We start from the raw sequence: 21,319 nt of genomic DNA, 5'->3' as shown, positions 1-21,319 counted from the left end.
CATGTGTCATGTTGTGTGGCTTTGTGTCTGTTTTGCAGCATTTTGAAAGAACAAACAGATATGTTTTGATGCTTAATTGTTGACAAGACGTGGATGGGATCTGCATCGATGTGTCTGACGTAATCTTTTCATAGCTAACGGGATAGCGTGCAGTGTCGAGAGCGAGCCCACCCTCCATGATGCCTGAGTACTGTAGGTGTCAGGATGTCAAAAGACTCGTGTTACAAGACCCACCGTGTTCTGTCTGCTGCAGAGGATTGTGGTTAAATATAAGTGTTTTTCCCACACTTCTCCTTTAAGCCTGAAACTACTTGAGGTGTGGTACTATTAGCACTGTCTCCCCCCCCCCATTCTTTTCACATAGTTATATCAGCAGGGGTACCACATCATTTCTAAGATGATTTAGATCTGGGACAGTGCCAAGTACAGATTTTTTGTATCATAGCAGCAGGTTTCCAACATACCAAACAGCAGTGTATGAAACTTTCACAGACTACATTTTGTCTGAGTAATCAAATAAACACAAAAATGAATCAGCAAATAAACACAAAGCATGTTCTGTCAAAGTTTAAACTGTTAAAAGACAGGGGGGGGGGCCTTGTGTACAGAAGTAAACTCAAAGGTCCAGCCCCACCGAGCAACAGCTTGGTATACTACTGAATTCATTCTAACTATATCAAAACCCTCGAGTTCATGAATGACTGAACGCCACTGCCTGATGTGAAGATTCATAAATATCAGCAGAATGCCACAGGCTTCAAACAGATGAAGAAAGTGTGTTCCTGCAGTGCCCTCTATTGCCAAGAGAAGAGAAAAACAAAAAGGGTGAACAGAGTCCAACAAGTAGAGCTGCTTTGCTTCTCTGAAACCTGAGGCCTGACCAAATAAAGACATAAAGAGAAGACTTAATGAGTAAACATTTCAAAATATACCTGATGAATCATAAAACAGACAAAGAGAGTTAATGTGAAACAGCGATCGAGGTAGAGGTGTCTGTTTACAAGCCTTAACTGCCCGGACTAGATTTATACTATATTTGTAAAAACTGCTAATAAAAGGTCATTTGTTTTGACTTAAAGGTTAATTATTTAGCTTGTACACTCCTGATAATATTAACCTAACATTGTTATTCATTCACACATCAGTCATAGGTTGACCTCCTTAAAAAAGGAAACTAAGTGAAGAAATCAATAATCATCAAATCAAAATACCATTAAGCAGCTAACCAGGGTCAAAATTACTTATCATGGGGATCGACACAATTTCATGTTGCTTTTAAAGAAGATATGTAATCTCTTCTTGGCTGTTTTAGTGGCAATATCACCTTTAAAATGGATAGTTATGGCCTATAACAGTCCGTCCTTGACACAAAACTTCACCCCCATAAAACACTACCCACATGACCTGCTTCATTATTATTATTATTATCATTACTAACATTGTGTTATTATTATTATTATTTAGCATCAATATATATATATACATATATACTGTACATTCTATATATTTTCATTATATTATTATATTAGTCTATATTATATAAAATTTCATTATATTACACTATATTGTTCATATTGCACTATATTATATTATATTATATTATACTACATTATATTATATAACTGCACTCTGCATTACTGTGGTACAACACTGCCTCTCTTCTCTGCTGTTTACATTACTTGCTGCTATTTTTTCCTTGCATATACCCCCTGTTTTTATTTTTATTTATCTTATCTATTCTGTTTAATGTGTATTTTGAGCTTTCATGTCTGTGCTGCTGCAACGCCCAAATTTCCCCTCAGAGGATCTATAAAGTATTATCCTATCCTATCCTATCCTATGTGGCAAAGTTAGACATTTTCTTTTTATACACTTTTTATTCATAGAGGACTACAAACGAACTGTAGCCTAGTGGTTAAAAATTCAGGAATCACTTGACAACAAGATGATTTTAGTTTTGTTTACTCTTGTTTTTTTTAAAGCAAATGTCCATTGGTGAGCATGGAGTGAGAACATTTTTTAAAATGTAATATGATATTTGTTTTGTGTGATGGTGAAGTGGCTTGTTATTATTAATACATTTTCAATCTTGACATTAATTTATTTATTTAACTTTTTTATATTTATTTTATATTTAGCAGTGACCTTAGACCCGCCTTCTTTGGCTTCCACAAATACAACATCCGCTTTACCCGGAAGTAAGGATAATTCCCAAAGATGGCGGAGCAAGGTCCGATGGCCATAGCGATGCGGCTACGAAACCAGCTACAGTCCGTCTACAAACTGGACCCACTGCGGAACGAGGTGAGCGGGCATGTTGTTGGAGCCCACCGGCGCTGGGGTGGGAGCCGACGGGGGGTCAAACTGCAGCAGAGGCGAGTTTAGACGCACGCATTGCCGGGAGATCGTTGTCGTCTCCGCGGCGCTGATTGAGAGAGGGAGAGGAGCCGCGTGTGCGCATGCGCAGATGGTGGGAGTCGACCCGTGTTGTTCTGTCTGAACAGCGGAGCAGCGTGGCCAAAACCCTGTTAACATATTGTTATTTTTACTCATATCAGGTGTCTTCATCAGGGTTCTAGTAGTCTACTCCCAGTTACACCGTTTTTAAGTGATTAGCATCGGTAACGGCTGCTGCACTTCGTGATTTATCCGTAACAGAGTGTAATCATCACGGCGGTGTTACGAGCTGCTGTCCGTTTGTTTTCGACGACGCATTTTTAACCGAAGTTAAAGGAGTTTGTTTTACTCAAGTTGTCCCTTTTTCGTTTGAGTTTGGTCATAGTTTACACCGTCTCTTCACAAACCAAGATTTCAGCTCGACCCACCTCTGTCCAAACATCCAGAAAGTCTGAATGAAAGTAAGTTTACGTCCAGCTTAAATTTTACCGGTGTTTCGGTTAAACAGGTGACCGTGCAGACTGGTGACTTACCGTCGAATGCGTGTTTGGTTGTTGTCATGACAACACGTGTTGAAAATTCTATTAACCCGAACGCCTCTTTGTTTAGTTCTTGTCTAAATGTCAGGTATGAGTAACAGATAAGATTAATATGCTATCTAACAATAAAGATAAAAGATGAACTTTATTGATCCCCCATGGGAATTTTTGCGTTACAGCAGCTCAAGAAAACAGGAATATAATTATTAAAAATAAAAATAGAAGTTAAAAATCAAACATATTTACATCAGTTAAATAAAAAAAATACAATAATAGAATATTACAAGGTATCTACACTTCCACTTGTGGAAAGAGTTATTGAAAAAATAAAGCAGTGGCGATTTTGGAGTCTGCTCGGTCCTGAGGCAAATATTTCCATGACGTCCCTCCAACCAGGAAAATCGCCATTATGTTATAATTATTAATGTTATAATTAACTTGCATGCTAGCCGAAGTTATGTTAATCAAGTGTCTCTCTCCCACATATTTAGAGCTAGATAAGCAACATTCAGTCATTTACTTTTCTATGATATGTGCTGTCAGATGGGACAGCACCCCTCACAGAACTTTGCACATTCTGAGCCATTGCTGTGGTTTAAGTTTGTCATCCCCTTAAGGTCCCCTACTAACCTAAAGGCTTCAAGCAGTCACCTGCCTTGCCTGTAAAGCAGCACATCTGCACAATGGCAGATTACCTGAGCACTGTAACCAATCGTACACTTAGAAAAGTCCTGATGATGCACAAACTCGGTGTGCACAGTCTGGATGGAGCTCCACTTCATCACATCATGCCCCAAATCCAAAACTGAGAGAGCGCAATACTTCCATCAAACTACACACATACATCCTGAATTTGAACACACGTAAAAACTCAGCTGGGAGAAAAAATCAGAATGTGAGATTATAACTGTGAAATGTATCGCAACTAGGACCAGAGGAACCTGAACACACACACACACACACACACACACACACACACACACACACACACACACACACACACACACACATTTAGTATTAATTAATGTTATTATTGCATTCTTTGTTATCATGTGCTTTGGCAAGTTTATCACATTCATACCAATAAAGCTTTCTAAATTTAACTGAATTTATATTCAATAAAAAAACGAACTAAAGATGCATTTGCGAGGACTCTTAAAATGTTGTATCCATGACAACCAAAGACGCATTCGGCTGAAAGTCCTGAAAAGGGTCGCTGGTTAAACCGAAACACTGGTCCTCCTGGTAGAGAACCTTTGAATTTCACAAAGAAGTAAGTGACTGATTAAAATTCAACAGTCTCTGTCCATATTGTTGTCAACAGGAACATAGTCAGCTGGTGCGGGGGCTGCAGCGTGACTAGAACAACACCATGTTTTTCTTTTTATTGACCATAGCTGTCAGGTTGTTCATTTTAATGCTCGTTGTGTTTCTGACGCATTCATTTTTTTCCTGTCCTAAATCACAGTGAGATAAATATTAGTCATAGCTTGAATCATTATTTCGAGGTGCTGCTTATCCACATTTTTTTTTGCCTAGGAGGAGGTGAAGTTGAAGATCAAGGACCTGAACGAACATATCGTCTGCTACCTGTGCGCCGGCTACTTCATAGATGCAACAACAATAACGGAGTGTTTGCACACCTGTAAGTTTAATCGGAGCTTGACACCGTCATCATCTGCTCTGCTGCTGTTGATTTAAAGTTTTTCTGCCATCTTATGTCATCAGAATGATAACAAGAATTTTCTTCTCCACAGTCTGTAAAAGTTGTATTGTGAAATACCTGCAAACGAGCAAGTACTGTCCCATGTGCAACATCAAAATTCATGAAACGCAGCCTTTACTCAACCTCAAACTGGATCGAGTGATGCAGGATATCGTCTACAAACTGGTGCCTGGACTGCAAGAAAGTAAGTTCTCTGTACATAAAGCAAGAGGTCCCAACATCACAGTCAATATTTGAACATTGAGTTAAACAACCTGTTTTGTTGCATGTTGAAGTGTTTATAGTTTATCACTGTCAGCCATGTTTGTCTAATCTCCATGTTCATGTTTGAACAGGTGAAGACAAAAGAATAAAGGAATTTTATCAGTCGCGTGGCTTAGAGAGAGTCATCCAACCGTCTGGAGACGGTAAGTCATCGATGTGGCCTGTTGTTAAGTTTGTTTTGGATAAGACCAGAGAGGAAACTGGATCAGGGGTTTTCTGCTTCTCCATGTGTCATCTTGCATTGTTCCTTTTTTGACTCCACAAAAGTGCCATATCTAAAGCTCGGTCATCATCACATCTTTGAACATTCATACTGATTCTGCGACAGAGAAATAAAGGTGTCTCCCCGTCTGTGAATTCACACTGCCTTTCGGATGTTGTGGAAGAGCGGCACAGCTGGAGCTCCACATACACACACACACACACACACACACACACACACACAGTCAGACATCGTTCAACTTTTTTGAACTTAGATTTGTACATCGATGCTGTCCAATACTAAAGAAGCTGTGAGTGCAAAAATTTCCAAATACAAACATCTTGAAATAGTGATATCTCTACAGCTTTTAAGCTATCTACAGTGTAGGTCGAACTCAAAACAAGAACACAGAATATAAATGTGAGTGGGTTGATCACAGATACAGCTCTCTTCCTTTAAAGACAAAGCATTCCCATTCCCAAAAAACACCAGACGCAGCTGTAATGAAGTAGTTAAAATGTGGTCATCAAGGAGCTGTTGGTTGTATCGGCTGACGAGACATTGCTGCATGCTATTAGGAATTAAAATATACATGTACTGTATTGGTTCAGGTGTGCGTTTTTTAATGCATGAAACAAACTTTTTTTCTGTGTTTGGTCTTGAGTTTATAGTTTCTGTCCGGATTACAATGCAACTGATATTTTTGTGCTTTATTTGTACATTTTAATACAATTTTTTATTTGACTTCCATTGCAGACGCTGTACCCGATGCCACAGGTTTACCGTACACAAGCTTCGACCATTCAAAAGCACACTTCTACAGATATGATGAGCAGGTGTCACTCTGTTTAGAAAGACTAAGGTGAGCTTTTCTCTTGTCAACATCTTTAACCCTCATGAGTCACTATGGATATTTCTGTCCATTTGGTCAAATGTTTCCTCTTCATCTGTCCATCATTTTGTCTGTTAGTGCATATGGCACACATTTTTTGTAGGAAAGTCTCTCTCTTGGCACATTTTATTTTTTTTAATAGATCAATAGAACACTGTGAAACATGTTTACTACCCTCTTAAGTCACTAAGGGCAATAATGTCAACTTACAAAAAACTGTTATAAAAATAGAACAGATTGATATTTTTTTCTACTTTTTTCTGCATAAATCTCTTAAACAACTCCAGCCCTGCTCAAAACTATCAAATATTGAAGAATTATCAGGAATTTAACCCTTTAAATGCCAGAATCATGTAATCAAACTGGCATTTATAGGGTTAAATTCCTGATAATTACTAAATATTTGATATTTTTGAGCCAAGCTGAAGTTGTTTAAGAGCAAAAAAAAAAGTAGAAAAAAATATCAATCTGTTCTGTTTTTATAGCAGTTATAGTTTTTTGGTATGGACATTTTGTTGTCAGTGATTTAAGAGGGTAGTAAATTAAACTGAAGCCTGGGGGTTAATCTGTTTGAATTAGTCAAGTAAAGGAGGAAGTAGCCGGCAACATTATCAGATTCCACAGTTCAACCAGTCTCTGATGACGCGTTTTGTCTTTAACAGTTCATCGCTTGCTGGAAAAGACAAGACGAAACTCACGCTCCAGGTAAGACCAATACTCTGTCCTAGATGTGTTGAGCACATTGCACTTTAGGAACGTTTCACTGTTGATGCTTTTTTAGCAACTCACATCTCAGGTTTGCACAACCGTGGGAAACGTGTCCCCTGGGGTCATTTTTTTTGCTGCCTTAACGAGTCATCTTCTGCCTCAAACTGCTAAACAAATACACGGCACAATGACATCTGCAGCACCAGCAGAAATCAGCTGGTTACTGCGGCTGCCTCAGACTAACAGAGAGACGGGGATAAATACACCACAGAGGCATGTTGTCATCATTTTTTAACTTCCCAACCAAACTGCTCATTTTTGTTGGTGTTCATGGTGTTTTTTTCAAACATTGAGGCACAACTTGAGGTCAGATTGCTAACATGTGACTCAGTGTTTTATCATTAGGGACCGACTCTTGGGGAAAAGTTCAAATCATTTATGAAACAAAATCTCTCACAGGAGTTTCTTTATATCCATCAACATATTCCAAATCCTTTTTGTATGAATGAACTCGGGCACCAGACAGTTAAAAGGCTGTTGGACAGATTGTCATTTAGATTAAGGTGACAGTCTTCCACTAATCATTAACTTTAATTACTCTTTCCCTGCATGAAAAACTCCTCAAATGTAGCAGAAAAGAACAAGAAACAAAATATACAAATGCTGAATTTAACTCTGCAAACTGTTAAATTTGATTTGCTTGTTAATGAAAGACCAATTTTTTTCACTTTTTGGTTCTTAATACTCTGTTTTAGTGTCTTCATGCTTATTGTGTTTCCACCAGTCAGTTAAATAAGATTTACACTCCGGCACATTAAATATGCTCTTTTGAAAAGTGCTTGCTAACTAATATGAAACCCACTAAGCTGCGAATAATGCCGAGCTCGTCCGTGGGAAGTTTTCACACCGTGGCTGAATCCTCTCTCTCTCTCTCTCTCTGTGTGTGTGTGTGTGTGTGTGTGTGTGTGTGTGTGTGTGTGTGTGTGTGTGTGTGTGTGTGTGTGTGTGTGTGTGTGTGTGTGTGTGTGTGTGTGTGTGTGTGTGTGTGTGTGTGTGTGTGTGTGTGTGTGTGTGTGTGTGTGTGTGTGTGTGTGTGTGTGTGTGTGTGTGTGTGTGTGTGTGTGTGTGTGTGTGTGTGTGTGTGTGTGTGTGTGTGTGTGTGTGTGTGTGTGTGTGTGTGTGTGTGTGTGTGTGTGTGTGTGTGTGTGTGTGTGTGTGTGTGTGTGTGTGTGTGTGTGTGTGTGTGTGTGTGTGTGTGTGTGTGTGTGTGTGTGTGACATGCAGCATAAAAACTTAAACACACATCATAGGGAATGCAACTTATGTAAAAGTCACTGAATACATCAAATTTCACTCTGCTGTGAGCCATACTTCTTCTTACTGCAGTGACTTTGGTCGGCCAGCAGAGAGCGCCATTGTTTAACAAAAGCCTGTTTAGTACGCCAACTTGGGGCTCATGTTGTCATGTGTTTATATTTTAAAGATTTTGAGAGGCTTAACCACCACTCATTGACTGTATATGTCAAGAAAAGAAAGACGTTTTAAATGCTAGATGAGATTCTTTTATCTCACATGTTCCTGTCTGAGTCAGAGTTTTATTCTAACCTATCAGTGTCCTGTTGTCTGGGCTCTCCACCTATGACATGAACATTAACAAGTCATACAAGATATGAGTTTTGGAGTTCTAACAATGTGATCAGGTGACAGCAAGAACGCACATGTCCTCTTTGACCCGTTGGTGGAATCAAAATGTTGTTTATTGTTGTCTAAAATTACCCGACGTAATGGGAACATGCAGTTTCGTCGGTTTAATTCCTGACCTCTCTTGATATGCAGTAACCTCGGTGTGAACCTGTATAACGGGGGGGTGTTATGTCTGATCATTTTGCCAAGCATGCTCTGTCCACGCTGCATTCTGGGTCTGAATTAGACCTGTAACCTCTGCTGCACGCTGTTCTCTGTCTCCTGCTTGTTCATCATAATCCTCTGTTTCTACAGAGGTGAAGACGCACTGAAATATATTTCTGTGTCCCCTTTAGATACCTACTGTCTTACACTTCATTCAGGGAGTAAAGACAGTTTAGCTCTGTGGCTTCAGCATGTGCAATAGGTCAATGTGGAGCGGGAAATGTCGAGCAGTAACTCAAGTTTTTGCTTCTTTGTAAATCCAATCCTAACAGGAGCAAGCCGCACCCTGTCGACCTTCAGTTACCGTACCATTCATTTATGTTTGAATGGTTTTTAGTCGAGAAGCTTTTAGAGATCATACCTGTGGCACTTGGATACTGTGAACTAAGCTAAACCTTAAAATAGAGGTCGAGGGCTGCAGCCTCTTTTTTCAGTGTTACACCCAAAACTATAGAGGGACATTAACAACATCACCACCATGGTGCAGTTACAAGTGGAAAAAAAACGGAGAGTAAATTGGGCAGTTTGACCTGCAGTATAAACAGGAAGTGAACAAGAAATCTCTCTGTTAGCTCCTCTGTGGTCTCATGAGTGCGGTCTATCAACACACATTGTATAGCTGCTTTGGGATGTATTTGAACCTCCCTCATGTTTTGCGTTGCTCACGTTACGTTTTACTGAATATGTTTATTTCTGTTTGACCTTTTCCTCTGCAGCAGAAGTTTGTCCGCTGTTCGGTCCGAGCGGAGGTGAGACACCTACGGAAAGTCCTCTGTCATCGACTAAACGTGGAGAAACACCAGGTACCTATGGCTAGTATTATTTTACCTTTATTGTAATTTCTTGCTTTATTTAATTAATGTAAATATGTTTGTTTTTTAACTTACATTTTTACAAATTATACTACTGTTTTTGAGCTGTTGTAACAAATAAATTTCTTCCCAATTGGGGGATCAATATAGTTTATCTTTACCTTACGTTTGTTATCATGCTTGATTTATAAAAAAATAAAAATAAAAAAAGAGACATTCTGGTCAAACCAGTGTTACAAAATATGCTCATGATGAATTTTGTGTGCTGCATTATCTCTTCAAAAGACAAAGTACGTCTGCTGTGGAAGAAAAGAGAGTAGATTTTAAAATGCAGACACCAGAATATTATCTGAATATACACTACCTGTCAAAAGTTTGGACACACAATAGTAACAGTATTATCAATAATACAGTATATTATTATAATATAGCTACTGTAAGCTGTATCTAAAGCACACCTACTAATAATTTATTTTTACTATTTACCTCATTTAAGAATAAGAGGAGGTATTAAAACAATAAAAATAAAACATTTCATTTTTGTTGTGCATATATACGTAGACATCAACTTCACTATTTCTATTTCTATAAGAAACACATTGAAGCCTTCAGATCAAAATGTCTCTGAGATAATAACATGCATTTCAATCAGGTGTGTCCAAATGTTTGACTGGTGCTGTATGTAAACACACGCTGCGTTCAAAACAACTAATAACGCACATCACCCGTCATATGTTCAGTCATTCAGCAAACAGGACTTTAGTGATGCGGTGTATTTAATGCTATGTAACAAAGGAAATTTGCAGTTGAAATGTATTGAATCAAACGTTAAACTGACGACATCAAAACTACATTTTGTTAAAGGATTGTGGTGCAAGTGTAACTCATACACAAGAGGGAAATGTTGTTGTTGTTTGTTTAATTAGTCAGAAACGACTGAAGAGCTCGGATCAATCCAAACACTTTCTCAGTGACTCCAATCAGTCGCTCCTGTTTTGATCGATTTGACCCCGCTTCGTCTTCAAAGTGTCTTTAATAGTCACAAAATAAAGAAAGTGTCACTTCCTTGTTGATGTCAGCTGTGTTTCCATGGTGATGACATAATTTCAGTTTTTTAAGTGACTCAGTGGTTCATATAAAAAACACAAGTTTTCTTATCTTCTTACACGAAGCTGCACACACGTTTCATGTGTAAAGGTCAGCACAGATGTTCCTTTCAGGTTTCCCCTTCACACCCGTTTGTGTTCTCTCCTCACAGGTCCAGATGTTGTTCAATAACGAGTCTCTGCCCGATCACATGACCATGAAGCGGTTATGGCTCTCACACTGGTTTGGAAAGGTACGATGCAGAAACTGTTATTTTAAACATCTATCTTCTCTTTCTCCTCTGGACTATGACTCTACTGTCTACTCCAGCTTTCACTCAGAATTAACATGAAGTGCTCTAATGAAGTGTGATGGGTGACCTGTAACATGTGACCTGTGTTCTCCCCTAGGCCCAGCCGTTAGTGCTTCACTACACCATCAAGGACAAGCGGAGCAGATAGGACTTGTTTTCACTCGGGGGGTCGGCTGTACATATTTTGTACTATACATATTCTATTTTAATAGTGTTTGTGTACATATACTTATTTTCCTTGTTTTGTATTTTTGAAAATAAATTGAAATTTGAAATAATAACCGTTTGTATTACTTGCTGAAATAATTGTTTTTGGGTGTAATTTACTTTCTACTTGTACCACTGGTATCAATCAATAATTAACAGAAAAATGTATACTCATGTTAATGTTGATTGAAAATAGGTTTCAACACAAGCAGTTAAAAATATTGCCAATGGCTGCCACCATCTTTATCACACTTAAAAAGAATAATTATCCTTTACTTCATCCTTCTTATTTTAAAAGTCCTCAGGTTGTCAACATTATTGATACCTTTTGGATACCACGTTTCAAATGATGCCAACGCTGAAGAAGAGAGGCGGCTCAGAGAGGAATGAATCCATCCAAAATTAGAAGAGAACTCCTGCACACTATAGAAATTGCACAAAAAACATCTGCAATATTGAAATGTTGCCAATGTTTTTGTGCAACGTAGACAGTGTGCAGGAGTTGAATTGCAATATATACGATGATTGAAAACAACACAATTCCAAATATTGGGCGTTCTGTTTCTGTGGTATCCAAAAAATTCTGGATAACTTTGATAACAGTTAAAATTCTGATATCGTAACATCCCTGACATAGTCCTGCATACACAAGCTATATGCACCTACAAGATGTCAGACTCTTGAATCAGCATTACTATTAACCTTTAAAATACTTCCACTCGAGATCTCTTCATCTAGAACTAACGTCTTCTGCTTTGACTCTTGTTGTCTTTCCTTCAAAAACATATTTTGTTACAACTCTGCAGCTGTAGTTGGAGCCCGACCGATTAGTCGGCCAGCGGATAATATCGGCCGATGTGACCTTATCATGTGACTATCGGTATCGGCTACTTTGTTGCAGATATGAACTGATAGTTGTAGATTTATTCACCAGTCAAAAAGCGTTTCATTGTATATTACACTAGTACTTCTCTTTCACCAGCAGAGGGCGCTATACGGATTACAACAAGCATCGTCGCTCTCTAGAGTGTCAAGCATCTTTTCTGCATTAAATATCTATAAGTGTTGGATAACTGCATTTGAGGGGTCAATGCAATAAATATGTTTATTTTTATCTAACAGATAAAAGCCAATTTATCGGTATCAGATTTTTTTTTTCTCTCCCTAATAATGATTTCTGTATCAGACACAAATATCCCATATTGGTCGGGCGTTAGCTGTAGTATGACATCATCCCCCAAATAAACTCGCAACTAAAAGGTAATCTGTAGCGAAAGCACCTTTTGGTAGCGCTCTAAATCTTGAGTTTGGAGCTTCATACCTCTGCACACTTGGCATTTTTTCCCCCTTTTCTTTTTGCTGAAATGTGCTCGGTCTCTGCTGAGTTTGACGGGGATTGTGAGAGAACAGTAATTTAAAAGTCCTGACAGAAACGCTGGACTCCGACTTGGCCGGTGCTGGTTGTTTTGAAGCCATTACCTGTCAGCTTTGGCTTATCTTTGGGGTTATTGTCTTACTGCAGAATAAATCATCTCCTCGGTTGCAGTTGTCTTTGGGTCTGCAGCGGGATACACTGCAAGGAATGTCATCTTCTCCTCCTCTGGGGCCGGCTGCAGATAACTCTTTCCTCTGCTGGTTGTTTCCATCTTCCAGCTTTGACTCTTTGTGTGGTGGTGGTTTGATCACACCAGACATTTTGGTCAGAAGAATTCACTTTTCATTGGATCACAGAGCCGTCGTCCTCCTTGTTTGAACGCCCTCCTCAGCGAGTACAGCTGTGACTGCAGCAGTACTTTTTATTTTTTTACTCTTTCCTCGACCATGTAACTCATCGCTCCTTCTGCGTCCGCACACATCTCTTGGCAGCCTCGGTCACTTTGTGCTCGTCTCTCAGAACACTCGGCCTGCTCGAGGGCATATTTACGACTTTGTCATGCTCGGTCCGTTTTTATAATCCACCTCACTGTAATCCAAGAGACGTTCAGGGACTTGGACGTTGTCTTGGATCTTGTAACTGAGCGGTGTGTTATTTTAGAGAAGGTGTCACAAAGCTTTCTAATATGTTTAACTTCTTTAAAAAAAAGGATTAGTGATGATTATCATTTTAAAGAAAGGTGGGTTAATACTAATGCGTCATTAGACTTTTATTGTTGTGTGAATTCAAATGTTCCAAAAGCTTAAAATACTAAAGGAGGTACGGGCTTTTTGTTCCACCAGTAGTGAAACATAACACAGAATCACTGATATTCAAAGTGCTGATATTAAAAAAATAAACTCCAAGGAAGGTGAAATCCTTTTAGAATTGAGAAAACAAAGTCACAACAATAAAGCAGAACAGCTGATCTGAACCTCTCGCATGTTGAGATAGTCAAATACTGTTTCTAGGGTTGAAAGTTGAACTCTCAGTTTCCACTTTTTGTCTTAATCTGTCTCCACCTAACAAAGGTCGCTCTAAGGACAGTGAGGTCTAAAGCAGTGGTTCTCAACTGGTGGGTCTGGACCCAAAAGTGGGACGTGAATGTGTCCCTGGAAGTCAAACAGTCTTTGCAGCACTTTTTAAAACATGTTTGTTTTGTACCGTCCGAGCCGAGGTCCAAACTGCATCATTTTTTTCATGAAACAAATCTTATTGGTTGAAAAATATCTGAAATTTAGGTCGCGATTTCTCATTTAGGAGTTGGTGGTGGGTCTTTAGGCTAGACTAGTTGAGAGCCACTGATCTAAAGGAATGGTGACACTGAAGGAAGCATCATATTTAGCATGTTACCTTTGTATGGCAGGCAACGTGCACTTAGGCTAATAACTACATGCATTGTACTGTTGAAATGAAGGGTAACTTCAGCTCTTATTTAACACCTTTCTAGGCTTTGAGGATCTAAAAGGACAAAGAAAGACAACTTGCAGCTCTAAGATCCTACAATTCTACAATTCACTTAGCAGACTCTTTTATCCAAAGCGACGTACATCAGAGAGTAAGAACAACACAAGCAAGGATCTAGAAAAAAGGGAACAATGTCAGTAAGAGCAAACGATCAGCTTTGAGTCTGATTGGACACACAGGTGCTGACAGGAAGTGACCAGAGGCAAAGCACAACATTGAGGGCAGTTCTTGAGAGCTCTAATCAGTATAGAAACCATTTTATAAGTCGTCGTTATCAAACAAAAACCATCGTCATTACCATCATCATCATCAATAATATGGAGACCATCATCATTAAGTTAGTAGGTATTCATGAAAGAGCTGGGTCTTTAGCTTTCTCTTAAAGGTGCAGAGGGACTCTGCAGATCCAATGGAGTTTGGAAGTTCATTCCACCACCGGGGGGCGACAGAGGAGAAGAGTCTAGTCAGCGTCTTAGGACCCTGTTGTGAAGGTTGGATCAGACGCCTTTCATTGGCAGAGCGTAGTGGGCGGGAGGGAATGCAGACCTGGATCAGAGAGTTACAGTAAGGAGGAGCCTAAAGTTTGATCTCTTGTAGGCGACAGTCTGAAAACGATCAATATGATCTTTCATTAAAGCTTTAGCAACACCTTTAAACTCCGACATCTTTCAAATGCCAAACAGGAGTCCATTACTTTGTGGTGAGCATGCATAACTACAGAAAGTCTACGTTCAGTGTCATGTTTTCAAAAAAACCTCCACGGCCACAGAAGGCGTCATGGCTGCCGTCCTCTCTACACAAAGTAAACTCAGCATCATGTGTAAAAAGCAGTGGAGCGAGTTAGACGCCACAGAATGTAGAAAAGCAGCTTCAGCCAGCTGGCACTGCACCTCGTCTTTAAAATGTTTATGAGACACACTGACCGACCGTCGTCATGTTTTATTGAACTTTTTAGAGGCTGTATAAAAAGTGTGCGGTGGATTACTGCAGTCTGAACTCTAAAGTATGATGACGGTCCAAAACATTCATATCTTTGCACAAACGTAACTGACCATCTCTCTGTGTGTAAGCAGCTCTGCTTAGCATTCAACACCGCTCCCTGATGAGCACTAGGTGGCGCCCTTGGTGCTCTTTTCAGCAGCAGAGGCAGCAGGCCCCTCAGGCTTTGATGTGTGTGATCTTGTCCAGAGTGAAAGCAAAGACTGTGATAACCTGACACAGGCTGATAGTACAGACAGCACGCTGCAGCAGCCACAACATTTAAAACAACAGGGAGCATCTTTAATCTCCTTTTCAGAACATTGCCTTATGGGTAATAAAACAGTAAATGTGCTTACTGAATGTTTTAGATAATGTTGTTAAAATAAAACCAGTGTGTGTTTCTACACAACACTAATAGAAGGGTTTGGTGTGTGTGTGTGTGTGTGTGTGTGTCGTAAAGGTCAAACGCTACAAATGGAGTTTAAATTTCATATGAAAGACGAGCATGTGTTCATCAAGGGCGAATCAGTTTAACATTTTAGTGCAAAGGTCAATAACCCGGAACGAGGCTCTGGATACAGACTGCCTAGATATTTTATAAATAAAGGAAATGTTACCTTAAAAAGTTAAAAAGGAAGGTTGAGGGCTGCCTACTCTTAAAAACAAATTTCAGTTTTGTTAGAAGAAAAGAGGGGTTTCAAATATTTTCCCAGTAACCTTAATATCATCCTGAATTTAATTTAAACCTTCCAGATAAAGTCCCTGTGGTCATGTTTTTAAATAAGGAGTGAAAAAAATCAGATGGAAACTGACACACAATTCAGCAGCATTGTAACACACACACACACACACAGGCACACACACACACACACACACACACACACACACACACACACACACACACACACACACACACACATGCATGCATTATGGTGTAGACATGTTAACCCTCCAGCCATCTTTAGAAAGCCTGTGTAAGTCCCTTCAGGACATTTAAATGATGAAGAAACAATAACCCCCTAAACACGTGACCTTTAGGCCGAAACAGAAAATTTCAACATCCAGTCCATTTTTTATTTTTTAAATAAAATGCTGATCTTAGAGAACCTGCGCGTGCTTGTGTGTATAATATGGTAATGTGACTTTAAATGGCACCTTCCATTCAAAGAAAAATATTTTATGTGGAAGTTGGGTCTCTTGTTTATATAATAACTCAACGTGGGAAGTTTACAATAAGACAATTTGACTGTATTTTAGATCTCAAAATTAGAGAGCGGGAGGTCAACGCTCATTTTGAAATAAAACAGAAACTCAAACAGAAGTGGGATGTTAAAGTCATGCATGTTGTTCAAGGATTAAATCAATATATATATAATATTAATAATATTAACAGCCCGAGGAGACTGTGAGGTCCCGTACAGACGCACTACATTCGTACAAACTGTTCTGTCAGTCAAAGGAACTAAATATTGGAATATTTTCCCACTCATAATAAGAGACTCACAAACATATGCAACCTTCAGAACACACCTCAAACAAGTCTGTGACCACCTTTAACCTTTAACCTCTATTATTGTCTTGTGTCACTTGTGCCTTTGTATTTGTATTTTATTTGTAATTTGTCTTTCTCTGTTACCTGCCTAGGGACAACAGATAGAAACTAGCACTTCTGCTATAATCTGGCATTTTTACAGCTGTTCATTAATATGCACTGTCCCTAACAAATAAATAAATAAAAAAATATATCACGTTTTTATTTTATTTAACCCGGTTTGTCCCTGAACAGAGACGTTTACTCTGAATCAGGCAGATTTCTCCCCTCTCTGACTCCTCTGTGTTGTCCCCCCTGCTCTCTCAGTCCAGAGAGGCTCCTACTTGACTTTTCAACCTCCACGATTCCACGCGATTACTTCTTTTGTGCGCGGTTCCTTTACCCTCCATAAAAAAGAAAGAAAAGAAAATCTGTTCTAACAAGACCTTAACTTCAGTCCTGATATCCTCATTTTGATTCCATGCGCTGAGACGTCTTCATTTAAATTATTTTCTGAATATTTGAGGACAAACTACAAATTAAAACTACTATATAGCCTAATATAATGATTTGTTACAATGCACCTTCAAAATAAGATAGAACACTGAAGCAAACTTAAGTGTGTTAAGATTTCAAGCGTCAGTATTTTACGACAGGAACAGATTTTTTTTTTTAAATGTGAAAACTTTAAAAGTATTAAATAATTAAAACTATAAAAAATAATTTGAAATGTCTTGAAAGCTGGAAACACAAATTAATCTTTTCCTAAATCACGTTTAGAGGATTGATAATAAACAAATAAAAACAAGGTGAAGAATAAAACTTGCTTAATGGGAGAAGTTTTGTTTTTGGGTTTATGTGCGCAAAAATAAAATAAATTAGATGAAATATGGTTCATGATTAACACCAGTGTAACCGTCTTTGTTTGTTTTTATATTATAAGATTTTAGCACTTATCAGCTACTACGATAACACACCCCTCCTTCCTCACAAACAAACACACTTAACACACACACACACACACACACACACACACACACACACACACACACACACACTCGCGTTATAAAACAGTTACAAATGGCCAGCAGCAGAAGCAGCACGTCGCATTTCCACAGCCTCCCATTGAGCTTTATTCATTAGTTCCCTCACACTAAGACATTTGCTATTCATGGGGGAGACTGTTTTCTCCCTTTTCCAAACAAACCCGGGTTAAGAGTGGCAGATGCGTGCCATTATTGCGCGCGGCTCGCTGGAAGCTGAAGGCGGGTTAACCTAATCAATCATGTCGACTAGTTGTGTTAAAAGACGATTCCATGGACGGAGGAAGAAAACATATGGTCGCAGGGGAGGGTGCAAGCTTTTTTCTTTTTCTTAACACCGCGGCCAGACCGGGACCTTCTTGTGACAAGATGCATTCAAAGCGGGGCGAAAGAATGGGAAGAAAGGCGACGGACGGCTGCTAATTGAAGTCACGGCACTTCAGGCCTGAAAGCAAGGGGTCAAATACTCAAAAGGGCCACGTTTTTTTTTTTTTACCAAGCAGGGCAGGATGAATATTTTAAATATGTAATCCGTCTGTTATATTCTTATAAAAGTCACATTAGTGTAACTCTTTCTAAAGAAGTCTTAAGCGTGTTGTTGTGCTTACAGTCACGCCATATTATTTCTTTAATATTTACTCTACTTTATATGAAATTACAAGTTTGTGGTCATCTTCAGTACAGCTATTTAACCCTCTAATGTAGCTACTGTCACTTTAAATCATTATGCTGTAATAATAATGTTCCTTTAGGGATAAGTCACCCTTCACATGTGGCTTTAGAGTTATTGTTTTTGATAATTTTCTGCACAATCACACATCCAACTGCGCCGACAGCTTCTTGAAATATCATATAACCTTTATTTACATAGATGCTGATTAAATAGAATGTTACAATAAAATTATCGCATATGATGTCTGGTATATATACACATAAGTCAGAGCGTGGAAACGTGGGGATAAGGATGCCTCCTCCTGCGCTGAGAAGTGGCCTGCATGCTTGCAGAAACACTTCTCGCTCAGAACAAAACCAAAATAAAAATTGTACACTGCATGTAGGAGGGACACACTGACACCTCCTCCGCGGGCTGAAGGGGGGCTCATTGACATATTTGGCAGATCCGAAGAATGCGAATAAAATGACACTAAAATAATATCACAACTTCCCATTGCCCCCCCTCTCTCCTCTCCTTTTTAAAAATGAGTGTGAAAAATTCAAACGTTTACACAGTTTTTCAGTCTCACAGTACCATAAGAGTCAGGCCTGTCTGCAAAGGGGAACCGGATATTCCTCAAATATTGTGGCGAGACTTAAACGACAGACTTGGAAAGCTTTACAAGTCCGGGTAATAAATTAAAATGGAGGAGAAAAAGAGAGAGAGAGAGGAAGGGAGGGAGGAGAGAAAAAAATCTCGAAATGTTTTTTTTTTTTTTAAATGTGTAAATTCTCCTTTCTCGGTCAATATCCGTGCAAAAGTTTGGGAAGAAAAAATGCCCCCTTTTTTATATTCTTTTTGATGCTGCTTATGAAAATCGCAGGCCAAGTGACTGTCAATCGTCCACCTCGATTTCCTCGTCGTCCTCCGAGAACTCGTCCGTGGTTTGGTCTCTGGAGGAGGAGGGGGACTGTGGGAAGGCTCGGTGTCCTTGGGAGGTCGGGGAGATACTGGGCGATCTGGCCTCGGGGCCCCCGACCTGCTGGGCATCGTCAATGTTCTCCATGCTGACGAGCTTCTCCAGGGTCTGCGGGGTGATCTTCTTTAGGGACTCCACGTCCGCCTTCATCTCCTCCAGGTCCCGCTTGAGTTTGGCCCTGCGGTTCTGGAACCAGGTGATGACCTGCGCGTTGGAGAGGCCCAGCTGCTGCGCGATCTGGTCTCGGTCGGCCGGAGAGAGGTACTTCTGGTACAGAAACCTCTTCTCCAGCTCGTAAATCTGGTGGTTGGTGAAGGCCGTCCGCGACTTTCTCCTCTTCTTCGACGTCTGTCTCTGCCCGAAAGCGTTCACGTGTTCGCGACCTTGGAGAGGAAAACACACAAGACGCATGAAAACAACCGCAAAGGGCCACTTTCCCCCAAAACTACAGCAGACACACATGGCACTGCGTAAAGGGCCTGACCTCTGTTTACATGTTTTTTTTTCTCTTTTACTTCATGCTTAGTGTTGTATTTTTATTTTTACAATTCAAGCACTTTTTAAACACAGACTTTAATCTTTATATAAACAGCGTGACTTTAAAGTGCTGCCATCACTGTCACAAAACAGAAAATAAGCACAAAAATAAAAAACACACATTTCATCTCATGTTGTGAATATCCATCATGTTTGAAGCCACTCATCATTTTTGTCCCTTTAATTTGAGAAGTTCTGCAGTAAAACCAAAATCTTGTGTTTCAATTATGGTTTATTAGTCATTCTTTGCATATTTATCCAACACAGCCTTGCATTAGTACAGGCCATAATGGCTTTTTGACTTTTTGACAACACATAAGAGTATGTTAGCTTTATGTTAGCAAGATTTAGCACGCCATATAACATGTGTAATCCAAATTTCAATGCGAAAATGTATCATTTTGCATTTCTTGTCTTGTATTTGTTTGCATTCCTTCACAGCTGTCCTCGCGTAAAAAGGTTTAGAGTCAAAACAAGCCCAGCTAGCACTCATTTAAGATGTGATTCAGAGGATCACTTCGGTTGTTTACCTTCAACACTACTTTAAAAGTTTAACTGAAGGTTCATTGCGGCATTACAAATCAAAATGTTCTGTACCTTCTGCTGCCTGGATCACGCTGACTTCCAGTCCCTTAAACGTTTTGCTGGCCAGCTCCTCCAGCGCGCACAGCGGCGACGAGGGAGTGGTGATCCCGTTCCTCGCCGAGTTGGAGCCCGTCACTTTCTCCAGCACTCTGGGCGGACAGATACTGGCGGACACCGACTTCTTCACGGACGGTTTGTTTAGGATATCCTCAATGCTGAACGGCGTCAGAGGCTTGTTGGAGTTGGCCGGCGGCGGCAGCTGGTCCAGGGGAGCCCGGAGTCTCCTCTCCTCGCCGCTGGACTGTAACACAGAACCTGCCTTCATGTCTTTACTGGAGGTCATCGCAGTCCAAAAGAATCGCTGCTTCCACTAAAAAGTTGGTTATTTCATTCAAAGGGCAGTTTTTAACGCGTCCACAAGTGTTTTCCTCTGCTGCTCAAAGACCCCCCTCCTCTAAAATGTTTGACACTCTCAGCCGAATGCCGCAACTCAGCTCTCCGCAGAGCTTTCCTCCAAAATAACCATGCTCCGGGCGTATAGTTGGAAAGGCAGCCGGACTGTATTCCCTTCAGAGAGTCGCTCTGCCTAGCTCCATGTAGATCTTTATGCACTCACAGACTGGAGGTGGAGAATCCCTGTAAGGAGAAAAAAGCTGTCCCAAGCAGCAAGAAGAAGAAGAACGCGACTGCTAACGAGTTATTGTTGATTGGGCGAAGTTCAATTAGAGAAACACTACACTCCTTGCTGACCCGCTGCTTGCGTCTTAAAGGGCCGGACCATAATAACTAATTGGACGTGGGGAGGAGGAGGAGTCTGCTGCTGCTGCTGCCGAAGAGAAAGATGCCCTCAAATGTTTATGCATCTGTTTCCCTCTGCTGGTGTGTTCTGCTAGAAAGGGAAAGTAAATGGTCATTAAAATACAACCACCAGCATCTTTGCTTTGTGGAAAGATTAAAGGAATACCGAGCCAGCGTTGGTTCTCCAGCCGTGATATTCATTCTGTCGTTTTCGTGCGTAATTACGCATTGAGCGTTATGCGTAATTTGCACATTAGGCACTGTGTTGTAAAGCA

The 21,319-nt window shown here is 39.9% G+C and overlaps 2 protein-coding genes across 4 annotated transcripts; one reads left to right on the top strand and one right to left on the bottom strand.

Annotated features, from left to right (window-relative positions):
* Positions 1 to 2,177: 2,177 nt before the first annotated feature.
* pcgf1 (polycomb group ring finger 1) lies at positions 2,178 to 11,128 on the top strand. Of its 3 annotated transcripts, none has more exons than XM_061047659.1 (9): positions 2,178 to 2,304; positions 4,479 to 4,581; positions 4,694 to 4,846; positions 4,998 to 5,069; positions 5,885 to 5,990; positions 6,683 to 6,725; positions 9,353 to 9,439; positions 10,707 to 10,787; positions 10,945 to 11,128. In XM_061047659.1, the coding sequence occupies exons 1-9, from the start codon at positions 2,218 to 2,220 to the stop codon at positions 10,993 to 10,995; spliced, it is 783 nt and encodes a 260-aa protein (XP_060903642.1). In that variant the 5' UTR covers positions 2,178 to 2,217; the 3' UTR covers positions 10,996 to 11,128. The 3 variants fall into 3 exon arrangements, with proteins under 3 accessions (XP_060903642.1, XP_060903643.1, XP_060903641.1); XM_061047660.1 differs by having other exon boundaries at positions 2,192 to 2,304; positions 4,476 to 4,581; positions 9,356 to 9,439; XM_061047658.1 differs by having other exon boundaries at positions 2,192 to 2,304; positions 4,476 to 4,581.
* Positions 11,129 to 17,551: 6,423 nt separating this feature from the next.
* Positions 17,552 to 20,989, bottom strand: lbx2 (ladybird homeobox 2). The gene is made up of 2 exons (XM_061047657.1): positions 20,259 to 20,989; positions 17,552 to 19,507 (listed from the first exon to the last, which is right to left on the bottom strand). Exons 1-2 carry the CDS (start codon positions 20,587 to 20,589, stop codon positions 19,041 to 19,043), a joined length of 798 nt encoding a protein of 265 aa, XP_060903640.1. The 5' UTR covers positions 20,590 to 20,989; the 3' UTR covers positions 17,552 to 19,040.
* Positions 20,990 to 21,319: the final 330 nt, after the last annotated feature.

This window comes from Labrus mixtus, chromosome 10, assembly GCF_963584025.1.
Source record: "Labrus mixtus chromosome 10, fLabMix1.1, whole genome shotgun sequence".
Lineage (NCBI taxonomy): Eukaryota > Metazoa > Chordata > Actinopteri > Labriformes > Labridae > Labrus > Labrus mixtus.
The sequence above is the reverse complement of the archived record's forward strand: the minus strand, read 5'-3'. Positions and strand labels throughout refer to the sequence as shown.